Raw genomic sequence first — 21,409 nt, forward strand, 5'->3', positions numbered from 1 at the left:
GAAAGAAAGAAAGAAAGAAAGAAAGAAAGAAAGAAAGAAAGGAAGGAAGAAAGGAAGAAAGAAAGGGAGAGACACACACTTCAATATGTTAGGAAACGTTTGGGGTAGAGACCCATTCTAAGCTGTTTTGCTAACATACTATTTCACCTCAACCCTTCACTTATCTAAACTTTTTAACTTCCTGGATATAAAATATTAATAACTGGTCAAAGAGCTCTAAAAATATCTAACACATTAGAAATACAGTACTTAGTGTATGACTGAATAAAGTTAAATGGCATTTAAACCAAACTCTATACTTTGATCTGAAGTAACGAATCCTGTTATTTATGCTTTGTTAAACTCTCATTTATTCGCAATCCTTCTTTCTCATCTCTAACAACATTTCCTCCCACAATAACCTAGCATTTCCATTCAATGTAGACTTCACTTTACAGAACCACAGAAATTGTCTTTTCATTTTTATTTCCCTTTCCTTCAAATGGTGGTTAAACTGACCTCAATGAGATTTTAAAATAGATACATATAAAACAATCTCTCTATGTTTATTATACCAGCAAATTCCTTAAAAAAAAATACATAATTTGATGAATTAAAAAGAACAAGATCAGTAGGTCAAGAAACAGAAACTTTATACCAAGAACCATGAGTTGTCTGCCAAACCTTCATGCATCAAGATGGCAATGTTTTAAGACCAGAAAGCCCTGGTCAATTTTCAGGTAACTGCAATGAATTGTCTTAAGCCCTTAAGGCAGTCCACTGATGAAATTAATTTACAGGATGAGTGAGTAGCCAAAGCAGGAAAAGTCATGTGAATTGGTAATAGATCCATGTGGCTGACAGCAATAGCTAAGAGTTTCACTTTGTGGTGTCTCAAAAAATAACTTTAAAAAAGAAAAATCAGGGTCGCCTGGGTGGCTCAGTGGGTTAAAGCCTCTGCCTTCGGCTCAGGTCATGATCCCAAGGTCCTGGGATCAAGCCCCGCATTGGGCTCTCTGCTCGGCGGGGAGCCTGCTTCTCCCTCTCTCTCTGCCTGCCTCTCTGCCTACTTGTGATCTCTGTCTGTCAAATAGATAAATAAAATCTTAAAAAAAAAAAAAAGAAAGAAAAATCGAATATTCAGCTGCAAATAAGAGTATTTTTTTTTAAAGATTTTGTTTATTTATTTGACAGAGAGAGATCACAAGTAGGCAGAGAGAGGGGGGGAAGCAGGCTTCCCGCTGAGCAGAGAGCCCAATGCGGGACTCGATCCCAGGACCCTGAGATCATGACCTGAGCTAAAGGCATTGGCTTAACCCACTGAGCCACCCAGGTGTCCCAATAAGAGTATTAAAACACCAAAAAAGCAAAGTAATAAATTTTGAAAATGAAACAAAAACAAGAGATCTGGCTAAATTTAAAAGCCAGACAGCTCAAGTACCACTGCCTATAACACTCAAACACTTCCAGCAAAGGAAAGTGGGTGCCAGAAAATTAGGACATTCTCAGGTACTGCTCAAGAAAGATCCATCTATCCTAACAACCATCTCATGTTTTTGTGTTACATACAAGATTTAAAAAAAAGATTGCTCAGCCACATTTTATTTCCATGATTACAAACCACAAAGAATAAAAAAATTTTAAAACATGTCCTAATTCTCACTCTTGGGATTACACTTTCAGAAATTCAAATATATACTTTCAGAACTGGAAGACTTCTTTCAAGACACATGGAGGCAAAGGAAACAAAAGCAAAAATGAACTTTTGGGACTTCCTCAAGGTAAAAAGCTTCGCACAGCAAAGGAAATAGTCAACAAAACAAAGAGGCAACCCACAGAATGGGAGAAGATATTTGCAAATGACACTACAAAGGGCTGATATCCAAGATATATAAAGAACTACTCAAACTCAACACTCAAAAAACTGATATAAAAATGGGCAGAAGACATGAACAGACACTTCTCCAAAGAAGACATATAAATGCTAACAGACACATGAAAAAATGTTCATCATTAGCCATCAGGGAGATTCAAATCAAAACAGAATGGCAAAGATTAACAGGACAGGAAACAACAAATGTTGGAGAGGATGTGGAGAAAGGGGAACTCTTTTACACTACTAGTGGGAATGCAAGTTGGTGTAGCCACTTTGGAAAACAGTGCGGAGATGCCTCAAAAAATTAAAATGGAGTTACCCTATGACCCTGCAATTGCACTACTGGGTATTTACCCCAAAGATACAGATGTAGTAGAAAGAAGGGCCACCTGTACCCCAATGTTCATAGCAGCAACAGCCACAATCGCCAAACTGTGGAAAGAGCCAAGACGTCCTTCAACAGACAAATGGATAAAGAAGATATGGTCCACATATACAATGGAATATTATGCCTCCATCAGAAAGGATGAATACCCAACTTTTTATCAACATGGACGGGACCGGAAGAGATTATGCTGAGTGAAATAAGTGAAGAAGAGAAAGTCAATTATTATATGGTTTTGCTTATTTGTGGAGCATAAGGGATAACACAGAAGACACTGGAGATGGAGAGGAGAAGTGAGTTGGGGGAAATCAGGGGGAGACGAACCATGAGAAACTGTGGACTCTTAGAAACAAACTGAGGGGGGCACCTGGGTGGCTCAGTGGGTTAAGCCTCTGCCTTCATTCAGTCAGGTCATGATCTCAGGGTCCTGGGATCGAGCCCCACATCGGGCTCTCTGCTCAGCGGGGAGCCTGCTTCACCTTCTCTCTGCCTGCCTCTCTGCCTACTTGTGATCTCTCCTTCTGTGTCAAATAAATAAATAAAATCTTAAAAAAAAAAAAAAAAGAAACAAACAAACTGAGGGTTTTGGAGGAGAGGTGCATGGGGGGATAGTTGAACCTGGTGGTGGGTATTAAGGAGAGCACGAATTGCATGGAGCACTGGGTGTGGTGCATAAACAATGAATCTTGGAACGCTGAAAAAATAAAATTAAATTTTAAAAAATTTTAAAAATTTTAAAAATACAAATATACACTTTCAGAACTGGAATATTTCTAGTCTTCTGCATAAAAGTCGTTTCTAAGACAAATGGTATAGAGATATAAGATTTTACTTACTTGCTTTCTTATGCAGTAACTTGTGAGTTGCCCAACTTCCTTTAAAACATTCCTGAAAGAGCAAACATGAAAATTAGTGTCAGGCCTTCAGAGACATTTTAAGGAATACTGTATGTAAAAAATAGACACCGGACACTTTGCACAAGTCAAAATCTGTGACTTTAGTACATCCTGTATTTGGGAAGGCTTAAGAAATGATGATACCTATTTAAAAATTCACTTCAGAAAGGAACCTAAACTTAAAGTACTTCAAATAAGTAGAAACATTAGCCTATATTATAAATAGCAGTCACAGTTATATTTCAATTTTATGTCATCAAATTATTTTGAAGTACTTGAAAAGAACCATAACCCAATTAATCAGTTGTATACTAGGGGAGGGAAAAGGAAAAATTTGCAGATTTTTCCATTATTTATAGTAGTTTGATTCCTGGCTAGCTATACCCTCCTCTTTGTTTTCTCCATGCTGCCAGCCCTACATGGTAAGCTCAGTGAGGGAAGGGACTATGTCAAGATTACCCCCACATCCAGAGAGCCAATCACAGTAGTTAGCACACAGTGGAGTTTCAGTGAGAACTTTGAGCAGAATGGATCAATGACCAGGAAGACTCAACTTTTCACTTAAGAAAAAAAGTTCATGTGACATATTTCAGATGCCAGTAGGAAGTACTATCTTGGGAAAATGAACTAAAGTAATAAACTGAATTCAAATAATCAACTCAAGTAATAAATTAGGAAAAAAATGAATTCAACCAGACACAGATCTTAAGCATGCTTTCATTTTTATGGTATTTCCTTCAAAGGCTTTAAAATTATTCAAACAAATCATTATCAATATGAAGAAAATTCACAAAATCCTACAAATGTTTTGACTTTGCAATACAAAAGAGTAAGTAACGGATTTTAAAAAAAGCTAAGAAAAAACAGAAAGCACCCCTAGGACTATATAGTAATCAAACCACATTACACTAGTGATGCTAAAGCTATTCTCCCCCGAGGTTCATCCAAAGGCTGAGGGGTTAGTTTCCTCCTCCAGGGCCAGAATCTTCACGACTTCCCCTTTTCTCTCCCTGTATCCTCCACAGCAGGCCAACTGTTTGGTTAAGAAAACCCAGGTCATACCTATTACCTCCTATTGCAACATTAAACCCCAAGACTTCAAATGTATAAAAAGGTATCCACAACATTCAAGGATTTTTTTCAATTATGAAGCTAAAACTAAGCTCAGTGTTTTGGGGAGGATTGGGGGATGTGGTTGGCAGAATAACGGCACCCCCAGGAATGGCCATGTCCTAATTCACGAAACCTGTGAATGTGTTGGGTTACAACTAAGGTAAAGGAGAATTAAAGTTGCTAATAAACTGACCTTAGGAAGAGAGAGGCATGAGTCATCAGAGAAGGAATGATGGAGGCAGGGCTGGAGAGAAGTTACATTGCTGGGATTGAAGATGGAGGAAGGGGCCATGAGCTAAGACACTAGCCTCTAGAAACTACAATGCGCAAGTAACAGTTCCCAAAGCCTCCAGAAAGGTTGCCAACCTGCCAACACCTGACTTTAACCCTGAGACCTATGCAGACTTCTGACCTACTGAACTGTGAGAAAATAAGTTTGTGTTGTCTTAAGCTACCAAATTTGTGGTAATTTGTGATGGCAGCTATAGGAAACTAATACAGGAGGGAAAATAGTTATTCCTATCTGCTGTCACACTGCAAAAACCCTCACAACCGGCAAAAAGGTCAGTTTTTCTCCACCCTGGAGTTACAGGAAACTGGTTGAAACACACACACACACACACACACACACACACACACACATCTATGATTCTGCCATAAGAGGTATTGTAATTAACTGAAAAGTCCCAAGAACTGAAACAGGATTAAGTGACTTCTTCAGTACTACATCTATTCAGCCTAAGAAAAGAAAGGTAAAGTCAGTATTAAACTATAATATGAAGACAGCCATAATAAATAAGTTACCATTTACTATGTGCACTATAAACCTGTATCTCATTTCATTCTCAGAAAAATCTTGCAAGGCAGAAAGCATTATCCCCATTTTACACATGACAAAACTGAAGCACAAACAGCTAAATAACTTGTCTGTCACATAACAGAATCACACCAGGCAGAATGAGAACACAAACCCAGGATTACCTAAGATCATGCTTTCTCACTGCTTCTGTGTATGGATGAGTAGGTGTGGGTGTGTGTGGAGAGTTTACATTCAATTCAAAGCATCTATTTAGTACCAAACTCAGAACTAGAAAACATGTATGCAATTAAGCTCTACCATTATAAGCTCTAGAATTTTATCTTTTTTTTTTTAAGATTTTTATTTATTTATTTGACAGACAGATTACAAGTAGGCAGAGGACACAGGCAGAGAGAGAGGAGGAAGCAGGCTCCCCGTTGAGCAGAGAGCCTGATGTGGGGCTCGATCCTAGGACCCTGGGACCATGACCTGAGCCAAAGGCAGAGGCTTTAACCCACTGAGCCACCCAGGCGCCCCTCTAGAATTTTATCTTTAAGGGAGCGCCTCGGTGGCTCAGTCAGTTGAGCCTCTAACTCCCCGTTTCAGCTCTGGTCATGATCTCAGGGTCATGGGATTGAGCCCTGCATCAGAGACTCCACACTGGGCGTGGAGCCTGCTTAAGATTCTCTCTCTCCCTCTCTCTCTGCCTCTCCCACCACTTGTGCTCACGCTCTTGCTCCCTCTCAAAATAAGTAAGCAAATCTGAAAAAATCAATAAATTTTTATCTTTAAATCTAGGAAATGATAACTACTAACCATTTTCATGGATCCTCAACTGCCAAACCTATAGAGTGGGGTGATACGTCTAGGGAAGATAAGATAGCAGATTAAAGGAGATCCTGTAAATAACTCATGGGAAAGTAGTTAACAAAGTTTCTAGCACATAGCAAGTATCAAAATATGGGAGCCCCTGACATCCCAGGGCTTATCACTATGCCTGGCACTGAACAGTTTTCTTGGTTTTTGTTAAAGAATGAACAAAAATTAATGTGATCATATACACAAAGCCTTCTTCTGGTTGTAGATGGAAATGTAAACCCTCCATCACCTTCCAGGACTGACCGCAAGCTGCCTACTCCACAGCCTTTCTCCCCTCTCCTGGACACCAAAGAACACTGCAACAGCAGAATTGTAATGGACCCTGGGAAAAACATTCCCAGCCTCCTGGATGATACAAGTGGCCTCGTGACCTAGTATGGCCAACATGTGAGCCCAGTTGTCAGGTGAGGCCTCTGGAAAGCTTTTTAGAAAACAGGCACCTATTTTCTCTTTGCCCTTTCCCTGCTTCAAACCGAGAGACGCTGGCTGAGGTAAAGCGGCAGTCTTCTATCCACAAAGTAATGAGTGCACCCCAAGAAGCCAGGGTCCCTGATGACTTCGTGGAACTGTTCCAGTCTCAAATATCCGCACCTCCAGACTCCTCATCATTAAAATAAAAACTCCACACCTTTAGTTTTGGAAGATGTATTGGTTATAAATTGCATTAGATTATGAGAAACAAAAGCTCGAAGAACAGTGACATAAATCAATCACTCACCTATTTCATAAGACTAAAAGGCAGGGGATGGGGTGGGGATGGGGGAAAAGGGCCCTGGATGAAGGTGGCTATAACAACTACAGCAGGTTGAATAATGGCCACCCAAAGACACCAGGTTGTAATCCCTGGAAACTGTAAATGTCACCTTATTTTAAAAAAGGGTATTTTTGCATATGTGATTCAATTAAGGGTCTTGTGATAGGGAGGTTATCCTGGTAGGCCCTAAATGCCATCATCATGAGTGTCCTTAGAACAGGGAGGCAGTGGGAGGCTCACACACACAGAAAAGGAAGTAATATGGCCAGAAGGGTAGAGATTGGAGTGATGTGGTAGAGCCTCTGGAGGGAGCACCGCCCTGCCATCGCCTTGATTTTGGTTCAGAGAAACTGGCTTTGGACTTCCTACCTCTCCAACTGTGAAAGAATACATTGCTGTTGTTTCAGGCACTCTTGTCAGTGGCAGTTTGTTACAGCAGCCACAGGAAACTAAGGCAGTAAATAACAAGACACCAGGGCATACACCTAAAGAATGATTCCAATTAGGGCACTGGGGATGAAGGACTAATTACAGTTTTCTTGAAGCTTTTTCTGTTTACATGTACTTATTCATGAGGTCAACTCCCAATTACGCACAGTGATTTTTAAATGGGATCAACAAAGGCATATGACTTATTTTAAGAAGCTTCAGTCAGCCATTTCAACCCCTACTCTTCCTCCCCTTTCCAAACTACTCATCATCATGGGTAAGATTGGCAAAGGTGATGAGACAGATTGGAGTTTCACTTGTTTTTCCTTCGTCCAGCCTACCTGATAGCAGAGATATTCATGGCAGTAAGGTTGTCAACAAGGAAAAGTTCAGGGATGGGGAAGAAAGGAGTGGAGAGAGGCATTCAGGGTGCGTCCTGGAACTCCAGTCTAAGAGTCAGCCAGGTCCAGAGGCAAAATGCCACCAGGGCTGCATGCCTGGTGTACCAATGCTGCTCTTCAGTTCCAGGCCTTGACTCCAGTGTCCCCTTAATCCGCTTAATCTGCATACTAAGTGCGCTGGGTACAATTCTGAATTCATTTTCAGTAGGACAGCTTAGAATAAATCAACTGAATGTCTGTCAATGAGAACGATGTACGGCTGAAGTGGCTTACACGTCTCCTAGGTACTAATACAGCCAAGACTGAAGTACTGCAAAAACAGTCTTTCCCGAGAAAAATCAAGGTCAGATTTTTTGCTCTGTCACATACACCCTCCTTTCCAAAATCCGAAGGTACTCCACTTGTTAGGTAAGCACCAGCACAGTTTGTATCCTCAACCTGGCTAACCCTTTTCCTGCCATCATTAAAATCAGGATATAAAAAAGGCAGGAGACCATCAAAAAATGAAAAAAAAAATATGTCAAGAATAGAGAAGAGACTTCTGAACAGAGCAGGGTTATCAAAAGATGACTTTCAGATACTCTTCAGCTCCATTAGCCTAGGATTCCATCTTTTAAGTAATTATGGAAGAGACTACAAGTTCTTAAAAACTTGTGACAGTAGAAATGATTATCTCAAAGTTAATCTTCCCCCCCAAAGTAAAGCAAAACGACAAAAAGTTAAAAACAAAGAGATAGTGTTTTTGAAAAAAAGGATTTGAAACCAATGAAGTCTGGGGCACCTGGCTGGCTCAGTCAGTAGAGCATGGGAATCTTGATCTCAGGGTTATAAGTTCAAGCCCCACAATGGGTGTAGAGATTACTTATTAAAAAGCAGGGGGGGCGCCTGGGTGGCTTAGTCGTTAGGCATCTGCCTTCAGCTCATGTCATGATCCCAGGGTCCTGGGATCAAGCCCCGTATCGGGCTCCCTGCACAGTGGGGAGCCTGCTTCTCCCTGTCCCTCTGCTGCTCTGCCTGCTTGTGCTCTCTTGCTTTCTCTGTCAAATAAATAAATAAATAAATAAATAAAAGCTTTAAAAAAAATATATATATATATAGAAAAAAAAAGAAGAAACCAACAAGTCTAATACCTGAATAACAAAAGTTTCAGAAAGAAAAGGGAGAGGAGAGAGCAAAGAAATAAATTCAAAGTTTCCCATAACTGAAAGACAGGAGTTTCCAGACTGAAAAGACCCCCAAAAGATAAAACTCAACTTGCCCAAGGAATGCAATATGAAATTTTGTAATAGTGCGATAAGAGAAAATCCAATAGGCTTCCAGAGAAAGGGGGGGAGGGCTCGATCCCAGGTCCCCAAGATCACGACCTGAACCGAAACCAAGAGCTGGACACTTAACCGACCAACCCACCCAGGTGCCCCAACAACCGGTTTTTAACACAGGCAGTCAGTCCTTACTTTGCACAATAGTACAGAACCATAAAAACGACCATGCAAGCCATAACTGTACAAAGTAATCTTCATGATCAATGGGAAATTACAATTGTTCCATGACCTTTAAAATTTTTTGATACGACATCCAAAACTCTGTCAGTTATAAATACACAGAGTATTGCGGAAGAAAGTAAAACTCATGTTTGTTTATTAGTACACTGTACCACTGAGAATTAGAGCATTTTCTTTCTTTATTTAAAAACTTACCAAGACCAGTTTGAATTTTGCTTTCTTCCCATTGTATAACTCATGAAACGGAGTGAGCATCTTTTTTATGATTGGCAAATTGTCCTACTCCTTTCTAGGTATGGAACAGCTTCCAAATTTTATCATTTGTACTGTCAATACCTCTGAGAGTTCCATTAAAGTTTTTGTTGGTATTATTTCCCCTGCAACACTGCTATTCTTTTCATCACAACCATTTTCCTCATTTATTCCAACATGTTGGCCCCACAGAGTTGCTCTGGCTGCACATCTAGAGTTTCTAGAACGGTGAGCAATGCCAACATTCCTGTGGTCAGCTATTTCTTCTACAAACCCCTTTCTGGATTTAGATTTCACTTCCGGCGTTATCATTTACCATTTCTTTACTGCACTTTCTATCTTTGTTGACAATTATCCATTTTTGTAAAATATCACAGAAGTCATCACTGGCAAACAAAGCAACACAACCACAGACTTGGCTGTCTGGAAGAGAAACAAGTGAGAGTTGCACAATGGCCAGTCATTGATAGGTTCTGAAAGAAAGGAGGGATTGGTCACTGATCAAGGTGCCCACCTGTGATTTACACAATGATCCTAGGACTAAAGAGCTCTCTGTAAAGTATGTACTTCATTTAATTACTTCATGTTGCTGGGAGACTGGTTTCACTTAACTAAACTATGCTAACTAAATTCATGCATATCAAAACTGCAAAATGAGATCTGCCTTTAGTGGGTACCTATCTAGCTCAGTCAGCAGAGCATGCAACTCTTGATCTCAGGTCATGAGTTCAAACCCCAAGTTGGGTGTAGAGCTTACTTTAAAAAAAAAAAAAAATCTGCCTTTACATAGTTGGCACTCTGATACAACCTATTTATAAAACTTTTCTAAATAGGTTATGTGAACAAAACACTTCTGTATCACCCAGGATCTTTTTTTACCGTCACAGAAGCTGACACACATTTCCTTAAGTTAAAAAAAATCTCTATCCCAACTGATTCATTTAGAGAACACAGAAGTTTACATACCAATTTAAATGGGGGGGGGGGCAGGGGATACATACTAATTTAAACAAGAAATGGAGGGGGAAGACATCATTTCTTTAAAGAAGCATTTAAAATGTTACCAAAAATTTAGCATATTCACCTAATTTTTTAATACTAAAAAAACAAAAAAGAATACTTTAACATTAACTACTTAGTACTAAGGATACTTCATTAATTCCTAAAGGGTTTATAAGTAGGGACAACTCAAAACCCACAAGATTTCCTAAAACACTCCTTTTCAAAAGTGGCTAGTTGGCTAAAAATCATGGACTCTGAAGTCAGACAGACTTGTATCCTAGCTTGGTCACTTATTAGCTGTACGACACTTAGTATCTCTCAAGTTCTAGTTTCCTCAACTATTATGTAGGGAAAACAACTGTGCAGTGCTCAATTCTAATAATCATCAATTTTATTAATTTTTGAAGCAATTTAAATTTTAAACTTGAAAAGATGAAGCATCTAAATATCTATCTTTAACGTGTGTCAATCCTGGCCCAAAGTCTCAGCTTATGAAAACCGATGGGCAATGAAGCAACTAGTCGTTACTGTGACTCTGTATCTTTCTAGCATCATGACTGCCCACAGAAGCTGCACTGTTGGGGAGGACATGTAACCCGAAGTTCGAACCTGCTCCCACCACATAGACCATCAGAGAGAATCAAGCCTCCTGGCTCATGGCATCCGAGTACAACCAGGGACCAATCTCTGGCAGAATTCTAAGCTAGGCAGACATAATGGCAACCCTTAGAAAGTCAAGTCTTTTTTAAAAATACAAATAGAAAATAAAACATTGATCAGTGACACCAGTAGCCACAGTGCAAAGGAGGCAAAAGTCAGAAGATTTAGTCCAACCGTAAAACCTGAACAGAATGCATGAAACAGTTATTTAAGAACTCTGAAAAGCAAACAATAGCAGGCAGATTAGGGAAGACCAAAATCTGAAGGTCCACTGAGCTGGTGATGAGTTCAGCATCCCAGCTGAACTCATATCTTCAGCGGTACCAGAAGTGACCATCTAGCATAAACACACAGTGCTCCCAGAGAAAATGCTCTAATTCTGGCTCAAAGACCAGAACAGGGAATTAACAGAGCTCAAAGAGCACAGATACCACCTTCTCCTCTCTCTTTATCCTCTCACACCCCAGACCCCAAGTGATCCCGAGGTAGCCACCCATGAGCCTGCAGGAGCCAAAATTCTGAGGAAGAGGCATTTTCCTTCTCTAATCAGTGAAGCTGTAGTCCACAGAGGGTGGACCAAACTCCACTTTCTGCTCTCTGCCTTCCTGCCATTTGGCCCCAGACACAAGCACAGTCATAAACTGTGCAGCAAAGCAGGTAACTAAACCAAAGATTTCTGGCCAGAGAACAAACAAAGAGAATTCCCAAGAAACCAGAAAGTACTATGAAGGAGTTCCAGAAAGGGACCCCACAGAGTTGTTCATAATACAATACGCTGATGCTTGTGAGAACAGAACTAATCACAAGTCTATCATCCAAGTCTCAGACCGAGCACTGGGTCAGAAAGGTTAGAACTCACAGCCAGAATCTAACCCAGATCAGGAGGCTGCTAAAACAAAAATATCAACATTCTCCACAGGATTTAAACAAGTCTCAAGATCTCATAATATTCAAAATCTCCAGGATACAATCTAAAATTATTTGACATATAAAGAACTGTAAAAATTTAAACTCACAAGGGAAGTGAGTCAACAGACACCAATACCAAGATGACATGAACGTTACCATTAACTGACAAAGACCTAGAAGCAGGTATTATTAAAATGCTCCAAAAACCAATGAGGACATTCTTAATACCAGTGGAAAAAGAGAAAATCTTTGCAATGAAAAACAGACATAAAGAAAAACCACACGGAAATTTTAGAAGTGAAAAATACAGCAGCCAAAATAAAAAACTAACTGGGTGGATCCAAGAGCATGATGGAGATGACAGAGGAAAGAGTCAGTGAACTAAAGGATCAAAAGAAATTATCCCATTTGGACAGGGAAAAGATTTATTTTTAACGAACAGAGCCTCAGGGACAAATGTGACAATAACAAATTACTGACAGCAAAGAGGGAAATTACATAATGATAAAAAAAAAAAAACAGGTCAACTAAGATGATATATCACAGTCTAAATCATACATGTGTAACAACAGAGCTTTAAAGTACATGAAGCAAAAGTGATGAAAGTGAAAGAGAAAAATCCACAATACAGTTAGAAGAAAAATTAATATCCATTCATAATAAAAACTCCCAGTAAATTAGGAGAGCATTTCAACTTGATAAAGATCATCTATCAGGAGCACTGGGTGGCTCAGCCAGTAAAGCGTCTGCCTTCTGCTCAGGTCATGATCCCAGGGGCTTGGGATCCAGCCGCACATCGGGCTCCCTGCTCAGCGGGGAGCCTGCTTCTCCCTCTCCCTCTGCCTCTCCACCCATACCACTCATGTTCTCACTCTTTCTGCTCTCTCTCTTCCAAATAAATGAAAAATCTTAAAAAAAAAAAAAAATCATCTACCAGAAGTCTACAGATGCCATATTTAATAGTGAAAGACAAAACGCTTTCTCCCTAAGATCAGGAACTAGACAAGGATGTTCACTCTCAACATTCCTAATTCAACATTACACTAGAAGTCTTGCAACTCAAAAAGGCAAGAAAGAAATATATAAAAGCCATAGAGACAGAAAAAGAAAAGAAAGAAAACTGTCCCCATTCAAAGATGACATAAGTATCTATATAAAAATACAAAGGAAAAAACTCCCTGAACTAAAATATCAGGTTAGCAGAGTCACAAATACAAGGTCAACACACAAAAGTCAACTGTTTTTCTATATACTGGCAATATATAATTGGAACATGACACAAAAGCAATACCATTTACAATTACTCCTCCCCAAATTAAATAAAGAGCATAAAGGTAACAAAACATGTACAGCAACTATATGCTGAAAACTAAGAAACAATGATAAATCAAAGAAGATCTAAATAAATACAGAGACATCTTGTGTGCCTGGAGTGGAAAACTAAACATCAGAAAGATGTCAATTCTCCCCAAATTCATTTATAAGTTTTAAACAATCTCAACTGGGATTTTTTTTTTTAGATATAAGAAAGTATGATTCTAAAATTTATATGAAAAGGCAAACAAACTAGAACTGCTCAATTTTGAAAAAGAACAGAATTGGAGGAATCTTACACTTTTTCTTATGTTAAGGAAGTAATTTTTCCTTTTTCTACCCTAAAATTAATTAGGGACCGATAGTGAATATCACCAAATGTATCTTTAGCATCTATAGATGCTAAAGTATTTTGTATTTGATATAATGGCTTAATGTATTATTATATTAATAGCTTTTCCTATTATTTCATGATTTCTACCTCCCTGAAACAAACTAGTTGACTATGGTGGGTTATTCTTTTTTATACTATGCAATACAACTTGGTAATATTTGTTTTTGCAAAGTTGTAGGCATTTTATATCTCTCACTGTGTATTGCTGGATATTTTAATTCAGGTTTTCCTTACTGCCCTTTCTTCCCATTCCTGTCTACCTGCCATTTCACTATTACTGCCAACCCTTATTAGCACTGGCCTACAGATAATTTGTCTCAAAAATATAAATACTCCTGCCATCTTCTTAATGAATAAAAAGGACCAGGTGGCAAATATCTTAGAGGAAGGTTCCCATCAAGGTGGGTTAGCAGAACATCACCTTCCATTAAGAATAAAAGCCCGTGGAGCCTCCGTCCAACATTGATTAATGGGAACCACCATGTGTTGAGAGCCTTTGTTGCATCGGGCATCTTGGATGCATTATCTCATTCACATGTCACATGAATCCTAGGAACTGGATATAATATTCCCATTTTACAGATGGGGAAGTTATTTAAACCTTTCCTACGAACTAAAGTCAAAATAATTTGAGCCAGTTCAAACAGCTATTGAGTGATAAAGCTGGACTATAAATATAGGGTTTTCTGGTTCCAAAGCCCACTCTCTGCACAGCTACAGGGCTCACAAGGCAGGGCAAGGAGGAAGCGACAGCTTGGTAAAGGAGATAAAAGGGGTAAGATATCGGTCTGCACCACTGCCTCCCCACTGCAACACCGTGCCCTGTGCATATTTTCCATTTGGCTGTCCCTGAGTTGTATTCTGTACAGTAAATTAGTAAATGTGAAGAGACAAAAACAATCTAGCAGCATAGAGGAGAAAGAGGAAGAAGCAGATGAGATCAAGGTAAACGGGGACAGATTTCAGCGAAAAGGCTAAATAAATTAAGATTTTTAAAAATATAAATATGAAGAATATGAAAAATTTCTCAGTATATACTAAGGATTGGCAAAAGGACAAAATCAAAGGAAAAAGTATGAGACTGGTCCCAAGCAGAATCAGATTACCATTTTACAAACATTTTACAATGTTAGATGTTTTTATCCACAGAGCTTATATTATTATAAGTATGCTAATTCTCTTACCAAAATTATTTCTTTATTAGAAACTATGTAACCCATGTTATCAAGTACAGACATGAAAACAGAGTGTTTCTTATTGAATTCTGTTGAATAAAGATGTTCATTAAGAGATGGATTACGTACCTTGAGAACTTCTTGGAATACAGAGCAACCTGTAATTACCAGTGATTACTCCAAAGGAATAAGAGACAAACTTGGGGGAAGGCAGCCCTCACTTCAAATTCTCTACAACTAACACGTATTACCTTTATTTCAACAACAACAACAATAACAACAAAGGATATGGTAATAAAATATCTCAGAGATTTTCATGGAATTAAAACATACACACAGAAAAATACTCAGCATCCAAACACTGAATAGAAGTTAACCATCCTGATGGATCAGCAGCTCCCAGAAAGAACTTCACATGAACAGAATGAACTCAAGAACTTCTAAGTTGTACCAGTGAAAAGTTACTAAATGCTAATAAGTCACTCCACTAGATTATTAATCCTTCATGTTGGTAAAACGCTACTTCTAAATAATAAAAATGAGCAAACACAGCCAGCATGTTATACAATATGGTTTCTTAAACCCTACTGTTAGGCTATAAGTGCTTTCTTCTTCATTTTCAAATGAAGAGGACAAAAAACGAAAAAACTGCCTGCTTACTCTAGAAGACCTACTAGACTCAAGGAAAACAAAGGAACACAGTAACATTAGAAAGTTCAGGAAAATGTCCTCTCAAGAAGATACAGACCTGTTTTGTAAGTTCCAGAAATACTATAACTAGCAACTATATTGGCATATTGTGGTTTTGCAGCTGTAAGACCTGACTGTTTCTACTATAAAACTTTGGTCAAATAGAAGGATTAAGAGTTGTCAAAAATCAATCAATTACTATTAAGTGAGTGTTCAACATATAAAAAGCATTCCTGAGTGACAGTCTGCATTTGAAAATAACTATTTTGGGTCCAAACTATGGTATTCCATGTAAAATTGCTATTCAATAGCTTTCACCATTACTGATTTCTGTAACTATAAACAAATATCAAAATTACCTCTAACTAAAGGGGGCATTAAAAAATTGTCACCCAGATGTGGTTTTAAATTAGAAACAAATGTTTTATAACCTTAGAAAAGAAACTATTTTCTCAAAATACTGTTTTTCAAGAAATCTCCTGCAAATATTTTAGCAAAATGCAGGAAACAGGGAATACTACACAGAGAAAGTAAAAGCAAATCCCAGAATGATATGAAATAAATACCCACCAACCCCCTGCCCCCAAAAAAACTATACAACAGAGATAGAGACCTACTAATCCAAGTTGAAAAGATCAGAAGACCCAAAAGAGACTTCTTACAGAAACATGAAAACTGACAAATACCAAATATGTTTAAATATAACTACAAAGAGATTTACAAACCCAAAGAAAGGGTTGGGGTAAATTAAAAATAAGTACACAAAGAGCTAAGTAAAGGATCTGCATGGGAAAGAAAAAGTAATCACAATATAGTAATAATGGGGAACACATGTAATGCCTACTATGTGTCACTGTTCTAATTACTTTACAGATGTTAACTCTTAACAACCCTATGAGGTAGGTACTATTTATAAACTCATTTACAGGTGAGAAAACTGAAACATACAGATGATAAAGGACTTGCCCAAGGTCACCCGTCTACCACGGGGCAAAGAGGCTACATGACTGTTGTCAAAATCACTTATAAATCAGAAGATAAGCATATGGCAGGCAAGGGGTACAACTAAATACTCTTCTTGCATCTCCAGGAAACCTAGAGAGAAAGCCTAAGCCAAATCATCAGGACATAGCAATATAATCATGTTACTTAGAGATATGGAATTAAATGACAAAATAATCTGTTTAAAACGTTGAAATAAAGATAAGTAAGTTCTGAGGATGTAATGTACAATATGATGATACTGTATTGTGTATCTGAAAGTTGCTAGGAGCATAAATCCAAAAGTTCTCATCAGGGAACTTTTTTAATATTTGTAATATTTGTAAGGAAATAAATATTTGTAACTAGTGAGGTAATGGATATTAACTAAATTTACTGTGGTAATCATGTTGCAATATATACATATATCAAATCATTTAACTTGATATGCCTTAAACTTATACAAAGTTAAGTCAATTACTTCTCAGTAGAACTGGAAAAAAAATGTTGAAAGAAATTACGTGGTATAAGGATTACAGAATACTTGACTCGAAGCACATCTTTCCAAGAATCAAAATCATATTCCCTATAATGCACAGTGCATATATACTAAGGCTCATCTCCTACAGTCAGTATTTTAAATTGAATGCCATTTTCTAGCTCCGTGAAGAATCCATCTAAAAGACTAGTTACTTTCTTTTCCTGAGTTAAAACATTATACCAATTAATACAGGATTAGGACAATGTATTTATACTTTCTGCTAATAGTGTGACTGAACAAGTTACTCTCCACCCCACGAGTGAATATCCCATGGGGCAAAACACACAGCCCACATTTTTTAGTCTCTTTCCTGGGGGACATCACTCCTCTGATGAACTAGGCCTGACAGACTGACATCAAGAACTAAAACAATTAGACTGACTGCCCCTTTCTTTCACATTGATCTTACTTCCATTCTAACACCTGTTGTACTCAGTGACTTATCCCCTTACAGGGGTATGTCTACACAGTTATCATTATTTGACTGTTCCAAGATTATACTCAGAAGGCCATGTTATTTACAACAGGACAACATCCAGAACCCAGTCATCAAATCTTCCTGAATTTTAAATAAACAAAGACTTCTTGCTTCCAATTGCAAATACTTGCCATCTGGAGTGTTCAGAGCTAAGTTCCAAAGGTTTTTCTTTTTACCCCTCTTGATCAAGGAACTCTTGTTAGAAAGAAATCTAGAGCAGTCTTCAGTATTTAAAACAGAAAAAAGAGTGGCTCTGACTAAGACAGGAGCTGGGAGCTGATGCCATTCCCACTTGTGCCCAACTCTATAGGTATCGTTCAAAGCAATTAAGCTTAAATAATCAGATGCTCTCCTATCCTCCATTCAAACCTCACCTTTCTTCAAGAGTACAGAATATAATAATAACTGATTTTAAATACCATCTGTCCCTCAGTGGAAACTGACACTTCTAAACTCTTTAGCAATAACTACCTCTACAATTCACTTAATCTATTCCATTGTGATATCTACTATTGTTTCGCTTCTCAGGTAAACTTCGGACAAACTAAAAGCAGTAAAAAATGTTTAAAGGAACCACATTTCAAAACCCTTCTACTCCATCCTCACTTCAGGGTGGGCAGAATAAACCCAAGATAATATATAAAGACCAACATTCAAATACCTCTTAAGTTTTCATAGAAAATTATTTTTTCATATCTATTCTGAGAAGTAATAAGCTATGTAGTAATTACCAAGATTTAAAAATAATCATGCTTGATTCTACTTTAGCAAAGAACACTTTCAACAAGATTATGAACATACCCCTGGAAAAACACAATGCACTTTACATATTTCAGACTACTTGCTATTCTTTTTTTTTTTTTTTAAGATTTTATTTATTCATTTGAGAGGGAACAAGAGTGAGAGAAATCACAGAGGGAGAGGGAGAAGCAGACTCAACGCTAAGCAGGGAGTCCGATGCTGAGCTCAATCCCAGGACCCTGAGATCATGATCCGAGCCAAAGGCAGATGCTTAACCGACTAAGACACCCATGTGCCCCAGACTACTTGGTATTATAAAGAAGCTTACAACGCACTGGGGATCAACTCTACCCCCACTTAATTTTTCTCCCAACTGTATTTTCAATATAGCCATCAATGACTAACATTTTGAAATTTTACACATTTATTGAAAAGCAGCTATCCAACTAGGTTTCTGCATTCCTCAGAGTGCTTTACATTTGGTTCACAAAACTTACATCAAATTCCAACTTTTTAGTAAGAGGACTAATAGGATTATTCTCATTAAATAAACGGGGGAGATATCTCACGGAACAGCTTAAGTAGCTAAAGACTTGTATTTCAACATATACAAGGGTTCAAGTAAATGAAGGAACTAAAGTATTCATAAAAAACACCTCTCACCTATATAAGGACACCTACCTTCCTCTTACTTGCTGAGGCCATGAAACAACCTGGTCATAGCCTTCAAAATCACAGAGGGTGTCAAGAATATCCCTACATCTCCTAACGACTTTTGATGGCTGAACAGCGTTCTTTCCCCAACCCACAATCCCACTAATTTTCTTCTCCCATTCATTACCAGACTAGGACCACCCGAAACCACGAGTGACTGACTACCCATTCAGACTTGTGAACGCTTAACTGGGCAATCTTTCTCTACTCATCTCTGCAAAATGTACCAATGACCCAACTAAATTAGACTTAGAGTTCCCCAAAAACACTTTCTTTTCCTTGCCACAACCTGGTCTATCTGCTGCTGATACTCCCCTTTACATCTCAGTTCTCAGAAGCTTTATCTACCCCTTCAGGTCTATTTCAAATGCTATCCTCTCCATATAGTGCCCACATCGCACCCCAACCCACCCCCAAACCTAAGAGGTCACATGTGCTTATTTGGTCCTTATATGAGAGCACTTTGTCCCACTGCTTTACTCTCTACCTGCTGAACAGCACCAAAGCACTGTCTATTGATTACCTATTAAAACTAGCTGTAAACCTTGAGTTTTCACCCCAAGAGAAGGTATTTTTCTTTAGCACCAAGGAAAAGGTCTACCACGTTTAGGAGCTGATAGAAGATAGTGTGGTTCTCAGTCCTACCTATATATTAGAATCATCTGTAAAGATTTTCTTTAAAAATATTCATGCTGTTTCCTACCTCAAATTTAATCAGAATCTCTGAGGACAGGTTATGTTGGTGATTTTTTTTTTTTTAAAGATTTTATTTATGTGTTTGACAGAGAGGGTCACAGTGAAAGAGGAAACAGAAGCAGGGGGAGTCGGAGAGGAAGAAGCAGGCTCCCCGCCGAGCAGGGAGCCCGATGCGGGGCTCGATCCAAGAACCCCGGGGCCACGACCCAAGCAGAAGGCAGACACCTAATGAATGAGCCACCCAGATGCCCGTATGTTGGTGATTCTTACTTATTTCCAGGATTGTGAATCACTGGACAGCAAAAAAGTATCAACAGGGGTAAGATATTTGTGTTTTCACTTCACTGCTGGAACAAGTCATTTCCTATTTTATTCTTCTTATCTAGTTAATCCCAACATCTCCCATCCTATTTTAGGCTCTACTAATTTGACAAACTATCAAAACAGCTTCCTACTGGTTTCTCTACCTGGACCACCTCTTGTATTCAGCTCAGATCATGATCTCAGGATAGTGAGATCAAGCCTCATGCTGGGCTCCACAGTCAGCTCAGTCTGCTTCAGATTCTCTCCTCTCACCCCCTGCCCTTCCCACTTGTGCTCTATCTTTAAAATAAAGAAGTAGGGTGCTTGGGTGGCTCAATCAATTGAGTGTCTGCCTTCAGCTCAGGTCATGATCCCAGGGTCCTGGGATCAAGTCCCACATTAGGCCCCTTGCTCCACAGGGAGCTTGCTTCTCCCTCTCCCTCTTCCTGCTGCTCCCCCTGCTTGTGCTCTCTGTCAAGTAAAGTAAATAAATAAGACGTTAAGAAAGAAAGGGAAGGAAAGAAAGAAAGAAAGAGGTAACTCTTTTTTAAAAAAAGCTTATGGGATGCAGTTAAAGTGAAGTTTATAGCTATAAATTCATATATTAAAACGGAAGAAAGGGGGCATCTGGGTGGCTCAGTCGTTAAAGCTATAGACTCTTGGTTTCTGCTAGGGTCATGATCTCAGGGTCAGGAGATTGAGCCCTGCATTGGACTCTGTGCTCGCTGCAGAGTCTGCTTGAGATTCTCACTTTCCCTCTCCCCCTGCCCCCCTCCCCTTCAAAAATGATAAAAAATATTTAAAAAACTTTAAACAAATTAAAAAATAATACAAAATTAAAAAGATCTCAAATTAATAACACTAACTTTACACCTCAGGGAACTAAAAGAATAAACTAAATCCTAAAGCTAGCAGAAGAAAGGATATGATAAAGAGTACAAGAGATTAATAATACAGAAAAACAATGACAGTGGGGGGACGATGGCAAGCAGTGAGGGGAAATCAACCCAACTAAGAGTTTAATTTTTTTTAAACATCAACAAAATTGATGAACCCTTAGCTAAATTAACTAAGAAAAAAAGAGAGGACTCAATTCACAAAAAAAAGAGGGTAAATTCCCACTGCATTCATTCTATGAAGCCAGTGCTACCCTGATACCAAAGACAGATAAAAGACACCACAACAAAACTACAGACCAGCATCCCTGATATATGCTGATGCAAAATCCTCAACAAAATAGTAGCAAACCACATTCAACAACACATTTAAAAAATTACACACCATGATGACATGGGTTCCTGGAATTCAAGGATAGTTCAACATACAAAAAAATCTAATCAGCATTTAAAAATCACCACTACGTGAAAACAGAATGAAGGACAAAAATCACAGTCATCTCAATTAATGCAGGAGAAACATCTGACAAGACTCTACACTCTTTCAAGATTAAAACACTTGTTAGGAACAGAAGAAACTATCTCAACATAATAAATGCTGAAAAGCTAACATCACTCAATGGTGAAAGAGTGAAAACTTTTCCTCTAAG

The 21,409-nt window shown here is 38.5% G+C and overlaps 1 protein-coding gene across 2 annotated transcripts in view; it reads right to left on the reverse strand.

Annotated features, from left to right (window-relative positions):
• METAP1 (methionyl aminopeptidase 1) overlaps positions 1-21,409 on the reverse strand; it is a 66,133-nt gene that overhangs the window by 30,287 nt on the left and 14,437 nt on the right. For both annotated transcript variants that reach the window (XM_032861197.1, XM_032861187.1), the window contains exon 2: positions 3,077-3,128. In XM_032861197.1, coding sequence (XP_032717088.1) covers positions 3,077-3,128 — 52 coding nt within the window. The remainder of the gene's footprint in view (positions 1-3,076; positions 3,129-21,409) is intronic.

The sequence above is a fragment of the Lontra canadensis genome, unplaced genomic scaffold (genome assembly GCF_010015895.1).
Source record: "Lontra canadensis isolate GAN:19392208 unplaced genomic scaffold, GSC_riverotter_1.0 scaffold1, whole genome shotgun sequence".
In the NCBI taxonomy this organism is placed as follows: Eukaryota; Metazoa; Chordata; class Mammalia; order Carnivora; family Mustelidae; genus Lontra; species Lontra canadensis.